Source organism: Molossus molossus, unplaced genomic scaffold (genome assembly GCF_014108415.1).
Source record: "Molossus molossus isolate mMolMol1 unplaced genomic scaffold, mMolMol1.p scaffold_m16_p_12, whole genome shotgun sequence".
Lineage (NCBI taxonomy): Eukaryota > Metazoa > Chordata > Mammalia > Chiroptera > Molossidae > Molossus > Molossus molossus.
In genome coordinates, this window is record NW_023425347.1 from 78,742,514 (window position 1) to 78,760,932 (window position 18,419).

Genomic DNA, 18,419 nt, shown 5'->3' on the forward strand with positions numbered 1-18,419 from the left:
TAATTTTTTTGCCATGATGGTAAATGGGATTGTTTTTTCAGTTTCTCTTTCTGTGAGTTCATCATTGGTGTGTAAGAATGCCATCGATTTCTTGACATTAATTTTGTATCCTGTTACTTTGCCAAATTCATTTATTAAGTCTAGTAGATTTTTGATGGAGTCTTTAGGGTTTTCTATGTATAATATCATGTCATCTGCAAATAATGAGTTTCACTTCCTCCTTTCCAATTTCGATCCCTTTTATTTTTACTTCATGTCTGATTGCTGTGGCTAAGACTTCCAGTACTATTTAAATAAGAGTGGCAAAAGTGGGCATCCCTGTCTTGTTCCTGTTCTTAAGGGAAATGCTTTTAGTTTCTGCCCATTGAGTATGATGTTGGCTGTAGGTCTTTCATACATGGCCTTTATTATGTCGAGATATGATCCTTCTATTCCCACATTGCTGAGCGTTTTTATCAGAAATGGATGCTGTATTTTGTTGAAGGGATTTTCAGCATCTATTGATATGATCATGTGGTTTTTATTCTTCATTTTATTTATGTGGTGAATCACATTCATTGATTTGTGAATATTATACCAGCCTTGCATCCCTGGGATGAATCCCACTTGGTCATGGTGAATAATTTTTTTGATGTATTGCTAGATCAGATTTGCTAGTATTTTGTTCAGGATTTTGCCATCTATGTTCATCAGGGATATTGGCCTGTAGTTTTCTTTCTCTGTAGTGTTTTTTTCTGGTTTTGGAATTAGAATTGTGCTGGCCTCATAAAAAGAGTTTGGAAATCGTCCTTCTTCTTGAATTTTTTTAAATAGTTTGAGGTGAATGTTCGGTAAAACTCCCCCATGAAGCCAACCCGGCCTGGGCTTTTGTTTGCTGGGAGAGTCTTGATTACCTCTTCAATTTCCTTAGTTGTTATTGGTCTATTCAAGTTTTCTATCTCTTCCCGGTCCAGTTTTGGGAGACTATGTGTTTCTAGAAATTTGTTCATTTCGCTTAGATTGTCGAATTTGTTGCCATATAATTGTTCATAGTAGTTGTTAACGATCTTTTGTATTTCTGTGGTGTCAGTTGTTACTTCTCTTTCATTTCTGATTTTGTGTATTTGGGTTCTCTCTTTGTTTCTTGGTGAGTCTAGCTAAGGGTCCATCAATCTTGTTTATCTTTTTGAAAAACCAGCTCTTTGTTTTGTTGATCCTTTGAATTGTTTTTTTGGTTTCTATGTCATTTATTTCTGCTCTGATCTTTACTATTTCCTTCCTTCTACTTGCTCTGGGGTTTTCTTTTTGTTTGCTTTCTAGTTCTTTAAGTTGTGAGGTTAGTCTATTAGAGATTTTTCTTGTTTCTTGAGGTAGGCCTTAGTGCTATGAACTTCCCTCTCAGAACTGCTTTCTCTGCATCCCATAGATTTTGTGTTGTTGTGTGTTCATTTTCATTTGTTTCCAGGAAGTTTTTATTTTCTTCCTTGATCTCCTCAGTAACCCATTCATTGTTCAATAACATGCTATTTAGCCTCCATGTGTTCAAATGTCTTTGCATGTTCTTATTGCAATTGATCTCTAGTTTTATGCCATTGTGATCTGAGAAGATGCTTGATATGATTTCAATCTTCTTGAACTTGTAGAAACTTAGTTTGTGTCCTAATATGTGGTCTATCTTTGAGAATGTCCCATGTGCACTTGAGAAGAATGTGAATTCTGTAGTTTTGGGGTATAATTCTCTGTAGATATCTATCAAATCCATTTGGTCTAGTGCTTCATTTAGAGTCTCTGTTTCCTTGCTAATTTTTTGTCTAGAGGATCTATCCAGTGATGTCAGTGGGGTGTTGAAGTCCCCTGCTATGATTGTATTGCTGTTGATTTCTCCTTTGAAGTCCTCCAGAAGATTTTTAATATATTTTGGTGCTCCTATATTGGGTGCATATATGTTTATTAAGGTTATATCTTCCTGTTGGATAGATCCTTTCAATATTATGTAGTGGCCTTCTTTGTCTCTAGTTATGGCCTTCATTTTGAAATCTATTTTATCAGATATGAGTATTGCTACCCCAACTTTTTTTTCCTTTCCGTTTGCTTGGAAGATTTTTTTCCATCCCTTGACTTTCAACCTATGTGAGTCTTTTGTTATGAGGTGGGTCTCTTGTAAACAACATATAGATGAGTCCCGCTTTCTTATCCAGTCAGCTACTCTGCGTCTTTTTATCGGAGCATTCAGTCCATTTACGTTTAAGGTATGTACTTATTTATTGCCATTTTTGTTTAGTGTGGTTATATTTTTCTTCCTATTTATTCTACTAATTGCAGCAGTCCTTTTAACACTTATTGCAGTGCTGGTTTGGTGCTAATGTATTCCCTTAGCCTTTTTTTGTCTGGGAAGCTCTTTATTGACCTTCTATTTTGAATGATAGCCTTGCTGTACACCCTAACTTTTAAAAACATATTTCTGAGCTTCTGAATTGGGGACTGTCTCTCTTGGACAAGACTTTGCTCCTCCCATAATTTAACACAGTGATCAGGGAAAGATGGGCGATGTGGCGAAATGAGCCAGGGCTCTGGAGTCTGCCCCTCTCATGTGTGAGTCAGCACAGCTCCATGACCTTGGGCAAATTACTTCTTCCGAGCCTTAGCTTCTTCAAAACGATGACGATAACCATTTAGATTTTGTTGGGAGGACTCACTGATGCAGCGTCTGTGTAGTATAGAATGCTTCTGGAAGGGTGAGCCAGAAACGCCACAGCGGTTGTTCTTGAGCATGGGAAGCTGCGTGGAGGACAGGGGCACAGACAGACGTAGGTTCCACTGTACCTACAAACCTTCTGAATTTTGTGCATATGTCTGTGTGACATGTCCACAAAATAAAATTCAAAAAAAGAACTAGCCCTGGCTGGTTTGGCTCAGCGGTTAGAGCACCGGCCCACAGACTGAAGAGTCATGAGTTCGATTCTGGTCAAGGTCATGTACCTGGGTTGCAGTTGGATCCCCAGCCCTGGTCAGGGTTGTGCAGGAGGCAGCCAGTCAGTGTGTCTCTCTCACATCGATGTTTCTCTCTCTCTCTCTCTCTCTCTCTCTCTCTCTCTCTCTCCCCCCCTTCTTCCCCCTTCCTCCCACTCTACCTAAAGATAAATGAGATGAAAAGCTCTGGTCAGTTTGGCTCAGCAGTTAGAGCGTCGGCCCATGGACCAATGAGTCACGGGTTTGATTCTGGTCAAGGGCTCATACCTTGGTTGCAGTCTGTCCCCAGCCCTGGTTTGGGTTGTGCAGGAGGCAGCTAGTTGGTTTATCTCTCTCACATCCATGTTTCCCTCTGTTTCCTTCTCTCCCTCTCTCTCCCTCCCTCCCACCCGATCTAAAAAAAAAAAAACTGGAAAAATATCCTCCGTGAGAATTTAAAACAAACAAACAAACAACAAAAAAAATATATATATAGGTAGGTAGGTAGGTAGGTAGGTAGATAGATAGATAAATATAGATATACACACATCATGTTATCAAAACTGTGCATATTTGGATGTTATTTTATGAATCGTAGTAACATAAATAGCCTTAATAATTTCTCAAGTCCAACACAATAAAATTCATTATAATGAAAAGACCCTTCTAATAATAATTCTATAACAAAATCATCAAAATATATTAAACCACAAAATATATTAAGCTTTAATTGCTAAATGGGCAATAAACCATCAGAATGTTCATCAGGAGAGAGAGGGCCCCACCTCCTGGCAGTGCCCAGCACTGATCTGTAGCATGTGGCTGGTTTTCCAAGTCCGGTCTCTAGTGGTATTTCTGCTCGGCTGCGATTTGTGATTGCTTTTACAGATTTTCTCTGTTTGCAACACAGTCTTGATAGTTTTTAGATTTGCTAACAAAACCAGTTAACTAAATGAAGAAAAACATTTCATTTCCTTGCTCATTGTTAACCAAAACTCCTCGCGTGCTATCCAAAGCTTTCTGTGATATCACAAAACACCTGAAGCGCTCTTAACGCAGTCAAGGGCCTGACTGCTCTCCGGACCAAGCCCGAGAGACTGCCCAAAGGCCAATTCCGTCTGGGATCCGAGCAGTCACTTACAGCCTTCTCGGTTTCCCCTTTCAGCCTCCCAGAGCTCCTCCAGAGATGCCTCCTAAAGGGTGGTCCCTCAGGTCCCCGCCCTGTCCTGTCCTCTCACTTCCACTCACGCGCTCCTCCATCGTGCACTGTCCTCGCGTTCTCTCCCTCGTCTCAGGTGTTGGAAAACATCACTCCATCTTCACCTCCTCATAGACGGTTCCTTGCACCACTCCACTATCCACTCCACTTGGACGTGTTTCATCCCTGGGAAACTAGCCTAAGAAATATCTGCTGAGTGCCTGCTCTATGCCAGGCACTGTGTTCAGTGTTGGAGACACACTCCCATGTTAGTGAACAGGGGGCCCTGCCTTGAGGAGGTTCCCTGCTAGTAGGAAGAGGCAGAGGACACATCAGCCATGCTCTGGTTCTGATAACTTTCGGGAAGACGGCAGAGTAAGATACAGATGTAGAGGACGACTAGGCGGGATGGCACCAGACCAGCACGTCCGACAGAGCCTTCTGCTGTGACGGAAACGTCCTGCGCCGTGCTGTGCAGCGTGACAGCCGCTCGCCACGTGTGGCTGTTGAGCGCTTGAAACATGGCTGGTGTGACAGAGAAACTGAAATTTTAATTGAATTTAAATTTAAATAGCCACACTTGACTACTAGTTACTGTACTGGATAGCATACCCTTCGATGAGAGAGTCGATTACAGCCTTTCTGAGGACAGGCGTTTCGGTGGAGAATGTAACTAACAGATCTCAGGGAAGGGCATCTAAACGGAGGTGACAGCTAGTTCGAAGGCCCTCGGACGGGAAAAGCATAAAGCGTTCCTTGGACGAAGAGAAAGCCAGTGTGAACGAAGCATGTCAAGGCAGGAGTGACTCCACATTTACAAGTTGTGCCACACGGGCACTGGCTCGGCATGGAAGATACCAGTTATAGAGAAACTGGTACGAACCAGTTGACTTCACTTTGGACCCTAGTAAGGAGTCTATTCTAAGAGTAAAGAAAAGATTTGAAGCGTTATAGGGTCATCTGATTTGTGTACTGGAAGATGAACTATGTGAGATCAGGTAAAGGCAGGACAGCAGTTGGGAAACTATTGCAGAAATCAGGTAAAAAATGAAAGTACTTGCATTAGGTGCTACCAGCAAAGACAGAGAAACGTGTTCACATTTGGGACATACCTTCAGGGCAAGATGAATAAGACTTACTAACAGATCAGATGAGGGGAATGAGGGAAAGAAGAATGAAGAGCAACTACTAAGCTTTTGTCCTGAGCAACTGCAGTGCCTCTTAGGCGTGCAAGTAGCGCTATCAAATGGGCAGTTGAATATGCTGCAGGCAGTTGAGTGTGGCTGAAGCATGGGATTCAAGGAGGAACGTGCTGCAGAGAAGATCAGGGGGCAGCTGGATATTATCTGGCAGGCAGCAGAGAGCCACTGAAGCGAAAGAGGGACATTCAGATGTACATTTAGAAGAGTTCATTTAGCGGCAGACTGGAGGGTGGATCCAAACAAGTGCGAGGGGAGGCAGGGAGACCAGTTAGGAGGCTCCTGCAGTGGCTGGGCAGGAGATGATGAGGGTCAGCCCTAGGGAGCAGGGTGGAGGAGGGGCCAGATACCAGGAGTGAGTCGGCAGGGCTTGGCGACTGAACAGACATGGGAAGGTGGTGGGCCGGGGAACTCCGATGGCTGATTCAGTGACCCGGCGGTGTCATTCGCTGAGATTGGGAATATCAGAGGAGGATCAGGTCTGGGAAAACAAATGATGAGGCTTGTTCTGAACAGGGTGAGTTGAGGGGCATTCCATGAAACCGATAGGTGAACGTGTCTTAATACACAATGGATCGATGGGTCAGCTGGGCAGGGTCAAGGCTAAATGGGAGCTGGAGATCTGGGGGCCATAAGCACAAGGTGAAGACTGGTGTTTGTGAGTAGATGAGATCCCCTGGGTTAAAAAAGGATGGATCGAGAGAAAATGGGCATGGGAGAGTCACATCTGTAGCTAAGGGCCATCAGAGGGTCTAGGCAAGCAGACAGACCCAACGGTCCTGTCCAGCCAAGGGCAGACTCTCAGGTCAGACACAAACACACACTTAAGTTTGTAAGTTATTAGAATTAGGCTAATAAAACGTCTGGCGTGTGTGTGTGTGTGTGTGTGTGTGTTCCCAACTGTCCAAATTTTCTTTCTCCATGCCTGTATTCACATCCCTTGGCCGCAGAATCTCAAGTTCACAGAATCTCAAGGTTAAAAATCCCTTCAAGGTCATTCAGCCAAACCCTCTGAGCAAACCAGTTTACACATTCCCTACAAAACATGCTTTGTGTCTGCCTATCTCTGTTTCTGTAGTGTCTTCACACCACCTTCTTCCTCCAGGCCCAGCTCCAAACCCAGTCACCCCTCGCCACCTCCACACCTGCAGTCATCCTCCTCAGTGGATGAACACGCATCAGCCAATCAGCATTTCCTGCTTTACAATGTCATTTCCCCCAGTTTATGCTTGTCCTATCAACAGTTAGCTGCAGTCCTAAGAGTATCGTAATTTACTGAGCACTTATTATGTGTCAGCCTCTGTGATAAATGCTTTTTGTCCATTATCTGGTTTGTCACATTAACCCATTGAATAGGTACTATCATTACCCCCCATTTACCAAAAAGAAAATTGATGCACAAGAAAAGGATGTAACTTACCAAAAACCAGGAGCTGAGGAGTGGCCCGACTGAGATGGACCCTAGACAAGTCTGCCGTCAAAAGGCTAAACTGGTAGCTTACAAATTCTTGTCACTTTGTATTTTCACAGCCTGGCACATGATATCCTTGATGATATTACAAATACAATCTTGGCCCTGGCCGTTTTGGCTCAGCGGTTAGAGCATCAGCCTGCGGTCCAGAGAGACCCGGGTTCGGTTTCCACTAAGGGCGCGTACCTCGGTTGCAGTTTGTCTCCAGCCCTGGTTGGTCATGCAGGTGGCAGCCACCTGATGTGTCCCTTTCACATCGATGTTTCTTTCTCTGTGTTCCTCTCTCTCCCTCCCACTCTGTCTGTACAAAAAGTGAAAAAATGTCCTCAGGTGAGGATAAAAAAAAAAAAAATACCATCTTGTAGAATCTTAGAGTTTGAAGAGACTTTCAAGTTCATCTCATTTCACAGGTGATGAAGCTAAGATCCAACAAAACTGATTAACTGCTACAATATTTATGGGATTAGTCTAACCAAGACCTCAATACAGAGTGCACAAACCCGGGAGTAGAAATAAGCATGTATGGTGTTTTCAGTCACATAGAAGACCTCAGACAACTGCCATCTGGATGCACCTACTCCCGCCCCTTCTCACCAGTCCAGCAGGTGGCTAAGAGTTCATGCTCCAGAGGCAGAAACCCAGGGTGGGTTTGAGTCCTCAGCTCTGCCCCTGTGAGCTGGCTGGCCTTGACCTCTGCTGTCTTAACCTCTGCGCTGTTGATTCCTCCTCTGTAACACGGAATAACGAGGTTCTAACAGCCCAAGCCGTGCAGCTATATGGAAAGTTAGCAGGGAACCAAGGGATGGGTGTGGAATTTGGAGTCAGCCTGGTGTTGAATCTCTCTGGGCAAGTCACTTTATTCAGTGACCCTCAGCTTTCTCATCTTTAAAACGGGGTATAATAGACCTCACATAGGAGGTTTGCTGAGGCTCAAAAGAAGTTCTGTTGGTGAAAACACGATAACTCTGCAGGTGTTCGCTCACTGTTATAAACTCACTAGGTAGCATTCCCAACGCATTGCACACTTTCCATCCTCACAGTGCTTATGTCTATGAACATATGCCCAGAAAAAAAATGACAGTAAGTGTATTTTTTTTTCCAGGTGTCCATATTTCTAAAGGACAAAGTTCAGAATTCTAATGGTCGCTTTGTGTTGCCAGTGTCTGGGCCTGTTCCCTGGGGAACTGAAGTTCCTGGACTCATCAGGTGAATTCTCAACAATAATTGTCAGACCGGTGTTTGGGGTCCCGGGAAACCAGAATGTGGGCCACCGCACAGAATGCAGCTGGGTGGGCACTTCCTTTCTTTAGCAAAGTACAGCAGTTAGGAGGTCGGGTTCTAATCCCAGCTCTGCCACTTAGCAGACACAGCAAACCACCCAGTTCTCCGGCTCTCATTTCCTCAGCGAGGAAGTGGGCTCATCATTTGTTTTCCCAGACCTGAGGATGAAGACGAGAATTATGCTCTCCAGTGCTTACATAGCACCCGGCACAGAGCATGCACTCAATACATGTCATTGTGCCATTATTATTACCACAATTGGCACCTTTATCTTGAAAGAAGACATGAATTCCTTTTTGTCCCATAGTACAAAGAATAAAGACGCCTCCAGGGCTACCCGAGTTTGGGAACATTCCATTACGTCATTCCTTGTATTGCAGAATGTTCAACAACAAAGGCGACGAAGTGAGGAGGGAGGAATTCCAGCACGGTGGAAACTTCGTCACCGCACCAAAGGAAGGTTCTTTTGAAGTTTATGGAGACCGAGTCCTGAAACTGGGAACTAACATGTAAGCAGGTTCTCCCTCCCAAATGGATTCAAATCCGGGGGCGGGGGGAGTCACTTCATTTAAATCCAGCTGACAATTGGAGTGATTTCACCTCAGACACAATGCGTGCAGCCCTGCAACTTCTTTTTTTTCTTCTTCTTCATTGATTTTAGAGAGAGAGGAAGGGAAAGGGAGAGAGATAGAAACATCGACTGGCCGCCTCCTGCACTCTCCACACTGGGGATTTGGTCCACAACCTGGGCATGTGCCCTGGACCAGAATCAAACCGATGACCTCTTGGTGCATGGGTTGATGCTCAACCACTGAGCCACACAAGCCGGGCAGCCCTGCCACTTTCGAAGGGCACCTAAGATTTCCAAACATAAGGTAATTCTACAGGTTTAAAAGATCATTTAAAGTGGCCGTGGACATGCAGAAAGGCGAGGCACTGACACACAGCTTCCCAGGTATTTTTCTTCTAGAAGAAGTGACATTTGAGCAATTGACAAGCACTTAGTTATAGTCTTTACTCCCAGCACCTTTCTGGGTGCTTTTATTTTTATTTATTTATTTTTTTATCCTCACCCAAGGACACTTTTTCATTCTTTGTTCAGATAGAGCAGGAGGGAGAGAGAGAGAGAGAAACATCGATGTGAAAGGGACACATCGAGTGGCTGCCACCCGCACGACCAACCAGGGCCGGGGACAAACTGCAACCGAGGTACATGCCCTTAGCGGGAACCGAACCCAGGTCTCTCCGGACCGCAGGCCGACGCTCTAACCGCTGAGCCAAACCGGCCAGGGCTCTGGGTGCTTTTAAACATCTCAAAATAAAAGCTGTGAACTAGATTGAGGGGTTCGAAGGAAGTCAGTGTAAAGGGCTGGACAATGTTTTCATAGTTTTCTGTTGACAACCAGGTACAGTGTGAACCGGCCTGTGGAAACCCATACATCTGGAACATCAAAGAACTTAACTTCACAGACACAGGTGAGCCTCTGCCTCCCATACTTATCTCTTGAGCTTATTTCTAGATACAGAGCCCAGATGTGGAAAAATGGTGGGAACTCTAGATTTCAAAGCTAGCCAACATTTCCCTCATTGTTTGCAATCTTCTTGATTCAGCCTTTAAGTACAAAGGTTTTTAATTGTAGTTTCCCATGGAGACCTCCAGTGATCTGACTAATTAGGTAATTTTAGGCTTGGCTCAATCACCATAATTAAGTGGGAACCACACAGCAGGCCATGTGAAATTAACATTATACCTGTGCCATTAGGTTCATGGTTGCTGACTCCAGCACCCGTGTGTGTCCTGACCATTAAAACATCCCTTTTCACTGCTTCCCTATGTAATGATAGCTAAGTTCAAAATGGTTTTAGGTTCTCTGAATGCATCTTTACCAATTGCACTGTACTAGCCACCAGCTAGCTACAGGCCAAATCATGAATACTCAGTTATTCAGCAAACACTCACTGAACTACTTCTATGGGCTGGGTGCCAGGTGTGGTCTCATCCTGAAGGGGTGTCTGGTACTCTGGGAAGACAGAGACAGAAACAAATAACGAACACGGGGGAAGCAGAGCTCACTGGGTATTCTGAACAAAGGCCTGTGCAGAAGAACACGTGCTCTGTCCAGTGGGCTGGGGGCAGGGCACGGTGATCGGGAAGCCTTTTCAGAGGAGGTGACATTCAAGTGGAGTTGTTGAGAAGGCGAAGTGAGCGTGCAGACCAAGGTGACAGTTTGAGTAAAGGCACCGAGGGGCAGGAGAGCAGAGTGTTTGGGGGAAGCAGGGAGGCAGGTCTCTCTCACATGACTAGATCAAGGCCCAGCTGAGGCAGGTAGCCAGAGATTGGCTGTACAGAAACACTGGGGCCTGATTAGGAAAGGGCTTAAACAATGTGGACTTTGTCCTCCAGGTAGGAGGCAGAGGGGTTTATTGCAAGCAAGGGAAAAGAGAGGTGAGAACTGTATTTTAGATTACTGGCGGCACAGTGATGGAAGAGCAGAGGAGGGGAAGGCTGGGTTAGAGAGCCATGTTGGAAGGGGAGGAGGTTCAAGCGGGCGAGACTGAGAGGAGTGAATGGATTCTGGGTGTGTTGGCGATGGCCACCACCAGAGGGCAGTGTGGTAGCTCCTATGGAATGAATGCCCTTGGACCTGGAGCCTTCAGTTGGAGGGAAGGGAACCAAGCTGACTGAAGAGGAAGGAAGCAATGTTCTTCTCCTTCAAGGAGGAAGGTAGTTTGAGGACAGCGGGGATCCCTGGGGCCTTCCACTCATCTTGAACGTGTGAAAATCTCTGCTTTGCTGCCCTGCTAGAGTCCTTCTGCTTCTGACGCAGGTTCTCTCTTTCGGTTAAGCCTGTTTTTCTATGCTTTATTTGCACCCAGTTCTTCCCAGAAATAATTTAAAATTATTGCTTTGCCTTGTTTTATATTACCACCCTGGGTCTCTGGGTCTCAGCAGGAAGTATGATCACTTTCATGTGGCTAAAAATCATGACATTTTTTTCTGCAGCAAAGCATTGCTCCAAACCCTCTTGCTAAAGAAGAGCTGAATTTCTTGGCGAAGCTGATGGGAGGAATGGAAATTAAGAAACTCAGTGGCCCTGAGCCAGGATTCCGGTTGAATCTCTTTACCACTGATGAAGAGGAGGAGTATGTTTAAAATGTTTCTTTAAAAACGTGTATAAAAATCCTAAGTGTGCTAGACCAAAAAAGTGGCCATTATAAACCAGCAATATTTATAAATTCAGATGTAAAGACCACAAAATGACATACCAGAACATTCAATAACCCAGTTAAAGAAGAATCCACCAGCCCTGGCCAGTTTGGCTCAGCGGTTAGAGCATCGGCCTGCGGTCCAGAGAGACCTGGGTTCGGTTCCCGCTAAGGGCACGTGCCTCGGTTGTAGTTTGTCCCCGGCCCTGGTTGGGTCGTCCGGGTGGCAGCCATTCAATGTGTCCCTTTCACGTCGATGTTTCTCTCTCTCTCTCTTTCCCCCTCCCACTCTATCTGAACAAAAAATGGAAAGATGTCCTCGGCTGAGGATAAAAAAAAAGAATCCACCAGTGTTAAATAGTCCGGACTTTCTGGATTCGTTGTGGATTGAGCCTTGTCCCATGGACTGAGAGGTCCCAGTTTAATTCCTGGTCAGGGCACATGCCAGGGTTGCAGACTCAATCCCCAGTGGGGGCATGCAGGAGGCAGTCGATCAATGTTGCTCTCTCACATCGATGTTTCTATCTCTCTCTCCCTTCCTCTCTCTCTAAAAAAAAAAATCAGTAAAAACATATGAAAAAGAAAGAAAAGAAACCACAGGAGGGAGGTCAAAAAATGATATCTTTGAGATTAGACAGCCTCCCCCAAAACCAATAGCATTAGTAATTCACTGAGATTTATATAGTGCTTTATAGTTTACAGAGCACTTTTGCATTTATTATCTCATGTGATCTTCATAACAAAATATGGGGGGGGGGCACCTTCTATTTCCCTATCCATTGAACTAACTTCTCTTTGCACCTCTGTGTGACAGGTACTATGGTAAGTGCTGGGAACACAAAGATGGAGCATATGACCTAGAGCCTGCCCTCAGGAGCTCCCCGCGTAGTAGGAGAATGAACATAAGTTATTTCAGTGTCAGGTCATTAATGCGCTAATAAAGGACACAGTGATTACTTGCACTGGCAGATTGAAAGAGCTGGCATCTGAGCTGGGTCTTGGAGTTTGCCAAGCAGAGGAAGGGGGAAAACATTCTTGGCAGAGTTTAATGTGTGCAAAGGCACAGAGACGTAAAAGGATGTGACTCTCTGCAGTGTGGGGGGCATTGGTTAGACATGGGGGTACAAAGCTGAAGAGAAATGGCAGAAATGAGACAGAAAAAACAGGTTGCTAAATTATCAAGTGCCAATTTGCCACATTGGCAGGGAGAAAACTCTAACCTTTGACCCATATTTCTACCATCTCATGCAGACAAGCAGCGCTAACCAGGCCAGACGAGTTATCCCACGAAGTTGTCAACATACAAGCTATTCAGGTGCGTGCAGGGGATTCCACAAGCCAAATCCTATTCCCCTCCTCATCTTGTAATAACTTTGACCTTCAAGGGCCCTGCCTTCTCCTCGCTAATCAATATGTATATGGTCCCTATTTGACAAACAGGTGAGGAGCTGAAATGCATCACAGTGGGGGTATGAAAATCAAATACCGACTGCATCTCTTTGCTCTAACAGGACCAGCAAAGGAACCAAGAGCTGGCTCGGATCATGGAGGAGTTTGAAGTCACGGACCAGCCAAGGTGGAGCGCCAGCAAGGGGGATGGTTTGCTGGCCATGATGGACGAGTTATAGCTGTGCTGACCAGGCACACCCCTCCCACTACGGGAGAGGCTGCCTGATGAGGACCCCGGAGAATGCAAAAGGATGCTGCTAATTTTCTACTGAATGAAGCCATTACCTCTTGTTCCTGTTTATGTTGGAATGAACTGCGCAAGTCTCTCTCGGAGCCCACTCTCTGGAAGGCGCGCGCACACACACACACATGCACTCAGTAGAACATACTCGAGCTTTTCAATTGGACCTTTCCCATTTTCCTTCTGGTTTTACAACCATCAAAAGCATCCTGGGCCATAGGTTCAAGCCTCGAAGTTGGGAAGGGACGCTTCTGTTGCCGCTTTAATGACAGCTTTCCTGTGGGGACCACAGCTCACAGATGCCTGCGAATCGTCACCAAACTCCAGGGCTTTCTGGGGTGGACTATGGCTTGTGAGTTTGAAACAAGTGGCAAAGGCAGTTGACAGCCCTCCTCTCCCTGGCACACTGGGAACTGTCCCCGCAGAGGCAGAGGCTGTGTGCTGGATGCTCAGCTGGGTCCTACGCAGCGTGTGGGCGTCTGGAGTCGGCACGTCTCTCCATCCACATGTGGTGTGGGCTTCTCCCACGTCGACATGCGTACCCAGGAAACAGTCTGCTTTTCAACATGATATACACTCTTCACCCCCAGAGCCTTCCTCAGCTCCTAGTGTTCCTTCCTTCCAAAGACGCCCAGCACGTGCGCCAGAGCATCAGTCTCTGCTTCTCCACCAGTGGGCAGAGCCTTGCGTCGGATACCTGGGAGGTGCGTGCGATGAGTCATTTTCTCTTCCATGTACCAGATGAACTACTTCCTTGGCCATGATGTCAAGTCTAATGGGATCCATGTAAAATATCAGACCGAGGCTGCCTTAATGGTTTCAGGAAGGCCTGGCACCGAGTAACTGGCCGGCTCAGGGCCAACCGATGCCCAGAGGTCACGGTCCGTTCAGCCCCATGGAAGGAATATCCAGAATGGTAGCGGGGAGGAGAGAAACTGAACTGAGTTGGTCATTGCCTGACATTGGACCAACCCCAGGGAACACTTGGACCCCTCGCACCCTGGCGAGAATGGAGGCAAACACGGTTCTGGACTGTGAGGCCAGGGAAGCCGTCCCTTAGCGTGCCAAGGCATAGTGCTTGGTTACAGAAAGGTAAATCACCAAATAAAGTTAACTTGCTTCCTTGCCATGAAAGTCACACTTCCTTGCCTACAAAGATGCCCCAAAAGTTCCGCTGGGGAGGAGAGTCATATCTTGCTGTAAAACGCCTGTTAGAGGCTTGCAAAGTGCCTTCTGTTTGAGTCTCTTTCAAGCAATCTGGCCACCACTTGGGAGGGCCCGACTGGATGACTGATGAAGGGGAAGGTGCTGTCCTGTTCTGAGTCTGGCTCCACCCCTGCCACAGACCTGAATTTCACTGTCTGCCCTGAGCTGGCCTGGGACCTGGGACATTGGCCACAGCTGCCGAGAAGCAGCAGCCTCCTCCCTCCACCTACTCCAGAGCGATGCGAGGATTTCAAATGTATCTGTCCTCTCAGTAAATAAACAAGATACAGATCTCTGGTAAGGCAGCCTTGTGATGAGGCAATCTTTGAGTTTCATGTCTCTAGACTTGCACAGATACTGAGAAAAACAAGTTGATGTGCATGGTAGTCCAGGACATCCAGAAAAAGCAGGGCTGAGTCGGGAGGAGGCAAAGGAAAAAGAAGACAGGGATTACCCTGGCAAGTATGTGGACATCAGTGTTTCTTTAAGACCAGGCCACAGGGAACGAGGGTGTCACACGACGCACTTCAAGGGAAGGCCTGCCGTGGTCAGAGGCAGGACCCTGGGTTCTGGGCCATTCCCGCCCCGAATTCGCCATGTGTCCTACGCGGTTGCCCTCAGTAAGCCTCAGCTCCCTCATCGATAAGAACCAGCTCACTGGGTCACACTGGTTTACCCACCTAAGTCGTCGCGTTGACAGTGTCCGAGGCCCTGCTCCAGGTGGGACCTGGGAATTGGGATTTTTACCCATGTCAGCCCCAACTCCACGCTTCAGGGTCGGTCTGCTCTCCCTCGGCTCCTTGTGCCTGATCTCTTCTCAACTGCGTTTCCCACTGCCCCGCTCCTTTCTCGCCGGCAGACCGCGCAGCAGAGCTCTGGGAAAGCCTTCTGGATGGAAGTTCTTTAACGACTCCCGGAAGAAAGATGTGATAAAAATTGCCCTGGCCGGTTTGGCTCAGCGGTTAGAGCATCGGCCTGCGGTCCGGAGAGACCCGGGTTCGGTTCCCGCTAAGGGCGCGTACCTCGGTTGCAGTTTGTCCCCGGCCCTGGTTGGTCGTGCGGGTGGCGACCACTCGATGTGTCCCTTTCACGTCGATGTTTCTCTCTCTCTCTGTTCCCCTCTCTCCCTCCCACTCTACCTGAACAAAAAATGGAAAAATGTCCTCGGGTGAGGATGATAAAAAAAAAAAATTGAGACTGAAGAGGGAAGAAAAAGGGGAAAGTGTGTTTAGCCCTCAGTTCTAAGAGGCAAGTCATCCCATGTAGCCCACATAGGTGTCTAGCAATTTTTTTAAATATTTTTTATTGACTTTTTGTTCGTTTGTTTTTAGAGAGAGAGGAAGGGAGAAGGAGGTAGAAACATAGATGAGGGAGAAACATCATCTATCAGCTGCCTCCTGTACACACACACACTGGGGACTGACCCTGCAACCCTGACCAGGAATGTGCCCTGACCAGGAATCAAACTGGCTACCTCTTGGTGCATGGATTGACACTCAACCCACGGAGCCACACCGGCTGGGCAGGTATCTAACACTTTTTTGAGTAAACTCACGTTTTGCCTTAGATCTAGATCCTGGTAGGCCAGAAACAAACTTCAGCCCAGTCACCAGGTCCTGGAGACCCCCACGTCTGAACAGCAGCAGGCTCTCTCACCACTTCGTCTGGTTTATCACTCTGGTTTGCATTCAGTAGAGACACCAACTCAAGCCGCAAGAAAGCGCAGAGAGAGAAATGCAAACTTTAGAAAAAATATATATAATCCTGGCAGGTTTGGCTCAGCAGTTGGAGCATCCGCCCTCGGACCAGAGAGTCCCAGGTTCCATTCCGGTCAAGGGCACGTACCTCGGTTGCAGTTCCGTTTGGTCCCAGCCCTGGTCGGGGTCATGCAGGAGACAACCAGTCAATGTGAGAGAGACACATTGATGTTTCTCTCTCTCTCCCTCCCTCCCACTCTAAAGATAAAAAGAAGAAGAAAAGAAAATACATATATTTATCACACTAGCTACTCATAAAGACCCAAAATAAAATTTGAAAACTAATACTACTGTCACCTGCCCCTAACTCTCTTTAAATAATGCCCTGGGCCCTGGCCAGTTTGGCTCAGCAGTTAGAGTGTCGACCTGCGGTCCAGACAGACCTGGGTTTGGTTCCCACTAAGGGCACGTATCTCGGTTGCAGTTTTTCCCCGGCCCTGGTTGGGTCATACAGGAGGCAGCCACTCAATGTGTCCCTTTCATGTTGATGCTTCTCTCTCTCTTTCTCTCTCTCTCTCTCTCTCTCTCTCTCTCTCTCCCTCTTTCTCCCTCTTGCTCTATCTAAACAAAAAAATGGAAAAATGTCCTCGAGTAAGGATAAAGATCAATCAATCAATCAATCAATCTCTGGATAACTCCTCTTCAGCTGCTAAATTCCTGGATAGCTAATCATCGAGTTCACAGAGAATGGGCCAGAAAACCCCTTCTTAGTTGAATTTTCCCCGAAGTTTCCTGGTTTGGTGAGAAATAAATTCTCAGATCATAATTCATCCCTTTTCAAAAGAGAATGTCATGATGCATTCCAAGGGCCATTGGAAATTACTGTGGATTATTTGATTACCTTAACATCCCCCCCACACACACACCCCCACACACACACTACATTCTTTTAGTTTCTGGCCAGTGGTGCCTCTGCTAACAAAAGTAACATTACCTTCTCTGTTCCCAAAATGACATGAAATCCCAGCTGCATGAGCCTGGCGAGGCCGCACCACTAGCACAGCCCCAGAGGAGCTGGAGCCAGAACCCAGGACTCCTGAGTCCTAGATGTGAATCTAGGTCTCAGATCACTCTGCCCTTTCTTCTCTTTATAAAACTCCCTCACCACCTTCTGCAGCGTTGGGCCAGCGTTTTTTCTGGCTTTCCTTCCAGGGGAAGTCACGGCGTCAGCCAAGAACATTTAACTCAGGTGTTCTGGATAGCCTAAAGACCTCTAAGGTTCATTTATTATTGAGAAGATAATACTTGTTTTGTGTGCTCGCTCTCAACTCGCTGCCTCAGCATGTGTTTTATCTATACTCTTCCCCGCCGCCCTGTCTCACACAGCCTCCTTTCTGCACCTCAGATATTTATCCGAGTGGCTGCTGAGCCCTCCTCCCCTCTCCAAACCGCTCTCACCCACACCCTTAACCCTGCTTCTCCAGGGGCTCCTTCTCCATCTTCGTTCATCTGGCTGTTCGTGTTCCTCTCTGTTCACGCGCCAGCTCCCTTGCTGTCACACCTCCCTCTCCTACACCCTGGAGCTCTGATCACTACACAGATCCAATTCTCCTGTCCCCAGGCCCCGGCTTTACCAGACTCCACCGCCTTTTCGCCTCCTGTTCTCCTTGGCCGTCCAAAGACCCTTGGCCCTGCCAAACACCCGTGTCTTCCTAATACTCTCTCACCCTTCCGCCCTGGTGGCTCTAATCATACCACTTTCTGAGCACACGTCCCCTCCCTCCCCCAGTGGCTTCTGATTGAGGACTGCCCTGATACATATGTTGATGAAGCCATTTTTAAAAGTCTGTCCAAAAGGCCAGGTCTTTTTTTTTCTTTATTGTTTAGAGAGAGAGATGGAAACATCAATGAGAGAGAACATCGATTGGCCACCACCTGCATGCCCCCTACTGGGGATCAGGCCCACAACCTGGGCACGTGCCCTGACCGGGAATTGAACCAGCGACCTCTTGGTGCATGGGTCGATGCTCAACCACTGAGCCACACCAGCCAGGCAAGGCCAGGTCATTTGCCAGATGATTTTTATTTCATCCCTGGCTTTTCTCCGTTCTTCACCCTGGTCTCATCTCTCTTACTTGCTCTGTTTCTCTCCCTCACCCTCTCCCTTGCTCTGACGCCACTTCTGACCAAATGTTTATGGGCCCCTCAGTGCTTAGTTTGCATTGTTCTGCAAGTTGTTTTGCATCGCTTTTTTCCCCAGAGAAGCCATGACTCAACCATTACTGTGACTCACAGATCGCTGCTCCCTCACCTGGGTTGCAGGCTCACTGTCCCTGAGATGTCCCACATGGCCTCACACGTCAGTGTCGAACACTGAAGTCATTTTTACTTAGTACATTTATTTCACTTTCAAAAGGCATAAAAAAGCTTAAATATGATATGAAATAGAACAGTTTTCCATTGAAAAGAACTAGAAGTGACGGATACCAAAAACCTCCTAACAACGGAGTCCAATCAATCACCTAACAAAGAAGTGAGCTGC

At 46.7% G+C, this 18,419-nt stretch overlaps 1 protein-coding gene across 2 annotated transcripts in view; it reads left to right on the top strand.

The window, feature by feature from the left end:
- OSCP1 (organic solute carrier partner 1) overlaps positions 1–14,256 on the top strand; it is a 32,902-nt gene extending 18,646 nt beyond the window's left edge. For both annotated transcript variants that reach the window (XM_036256219.1, XM_036256220.1), the window contains 6 exons: positions 7,899–8,002; positions 8,458–8,586; positions 9,484–9,553; positions 11,082–11,221; positions 12,536–12,599; positions 12,796–14,256. In XM_036256219.1, the coding sequence (XP_036112112.1) occupies positions 7,899–8,002; positions 8,458–8,586; positions 9,484–9,553; positions 11,082–11,221; positions 12,536–12,599; positions 12,796–12,912 (624 nt within the window). In that variant the 3' untranslated portion in view covers positions 12,913–14,256. The remainder of the gene's footprint in view (positions 1–7,898; positions 8,003–8,457; positions 8,587–9,483; positions 9,554–11,081; positions 11,222–12,535; positions 12,600–12,795) is intronic.
- The last annotated feature ends 4,163 nt before the right edge of the window (positions 14,257–18,419 follow it).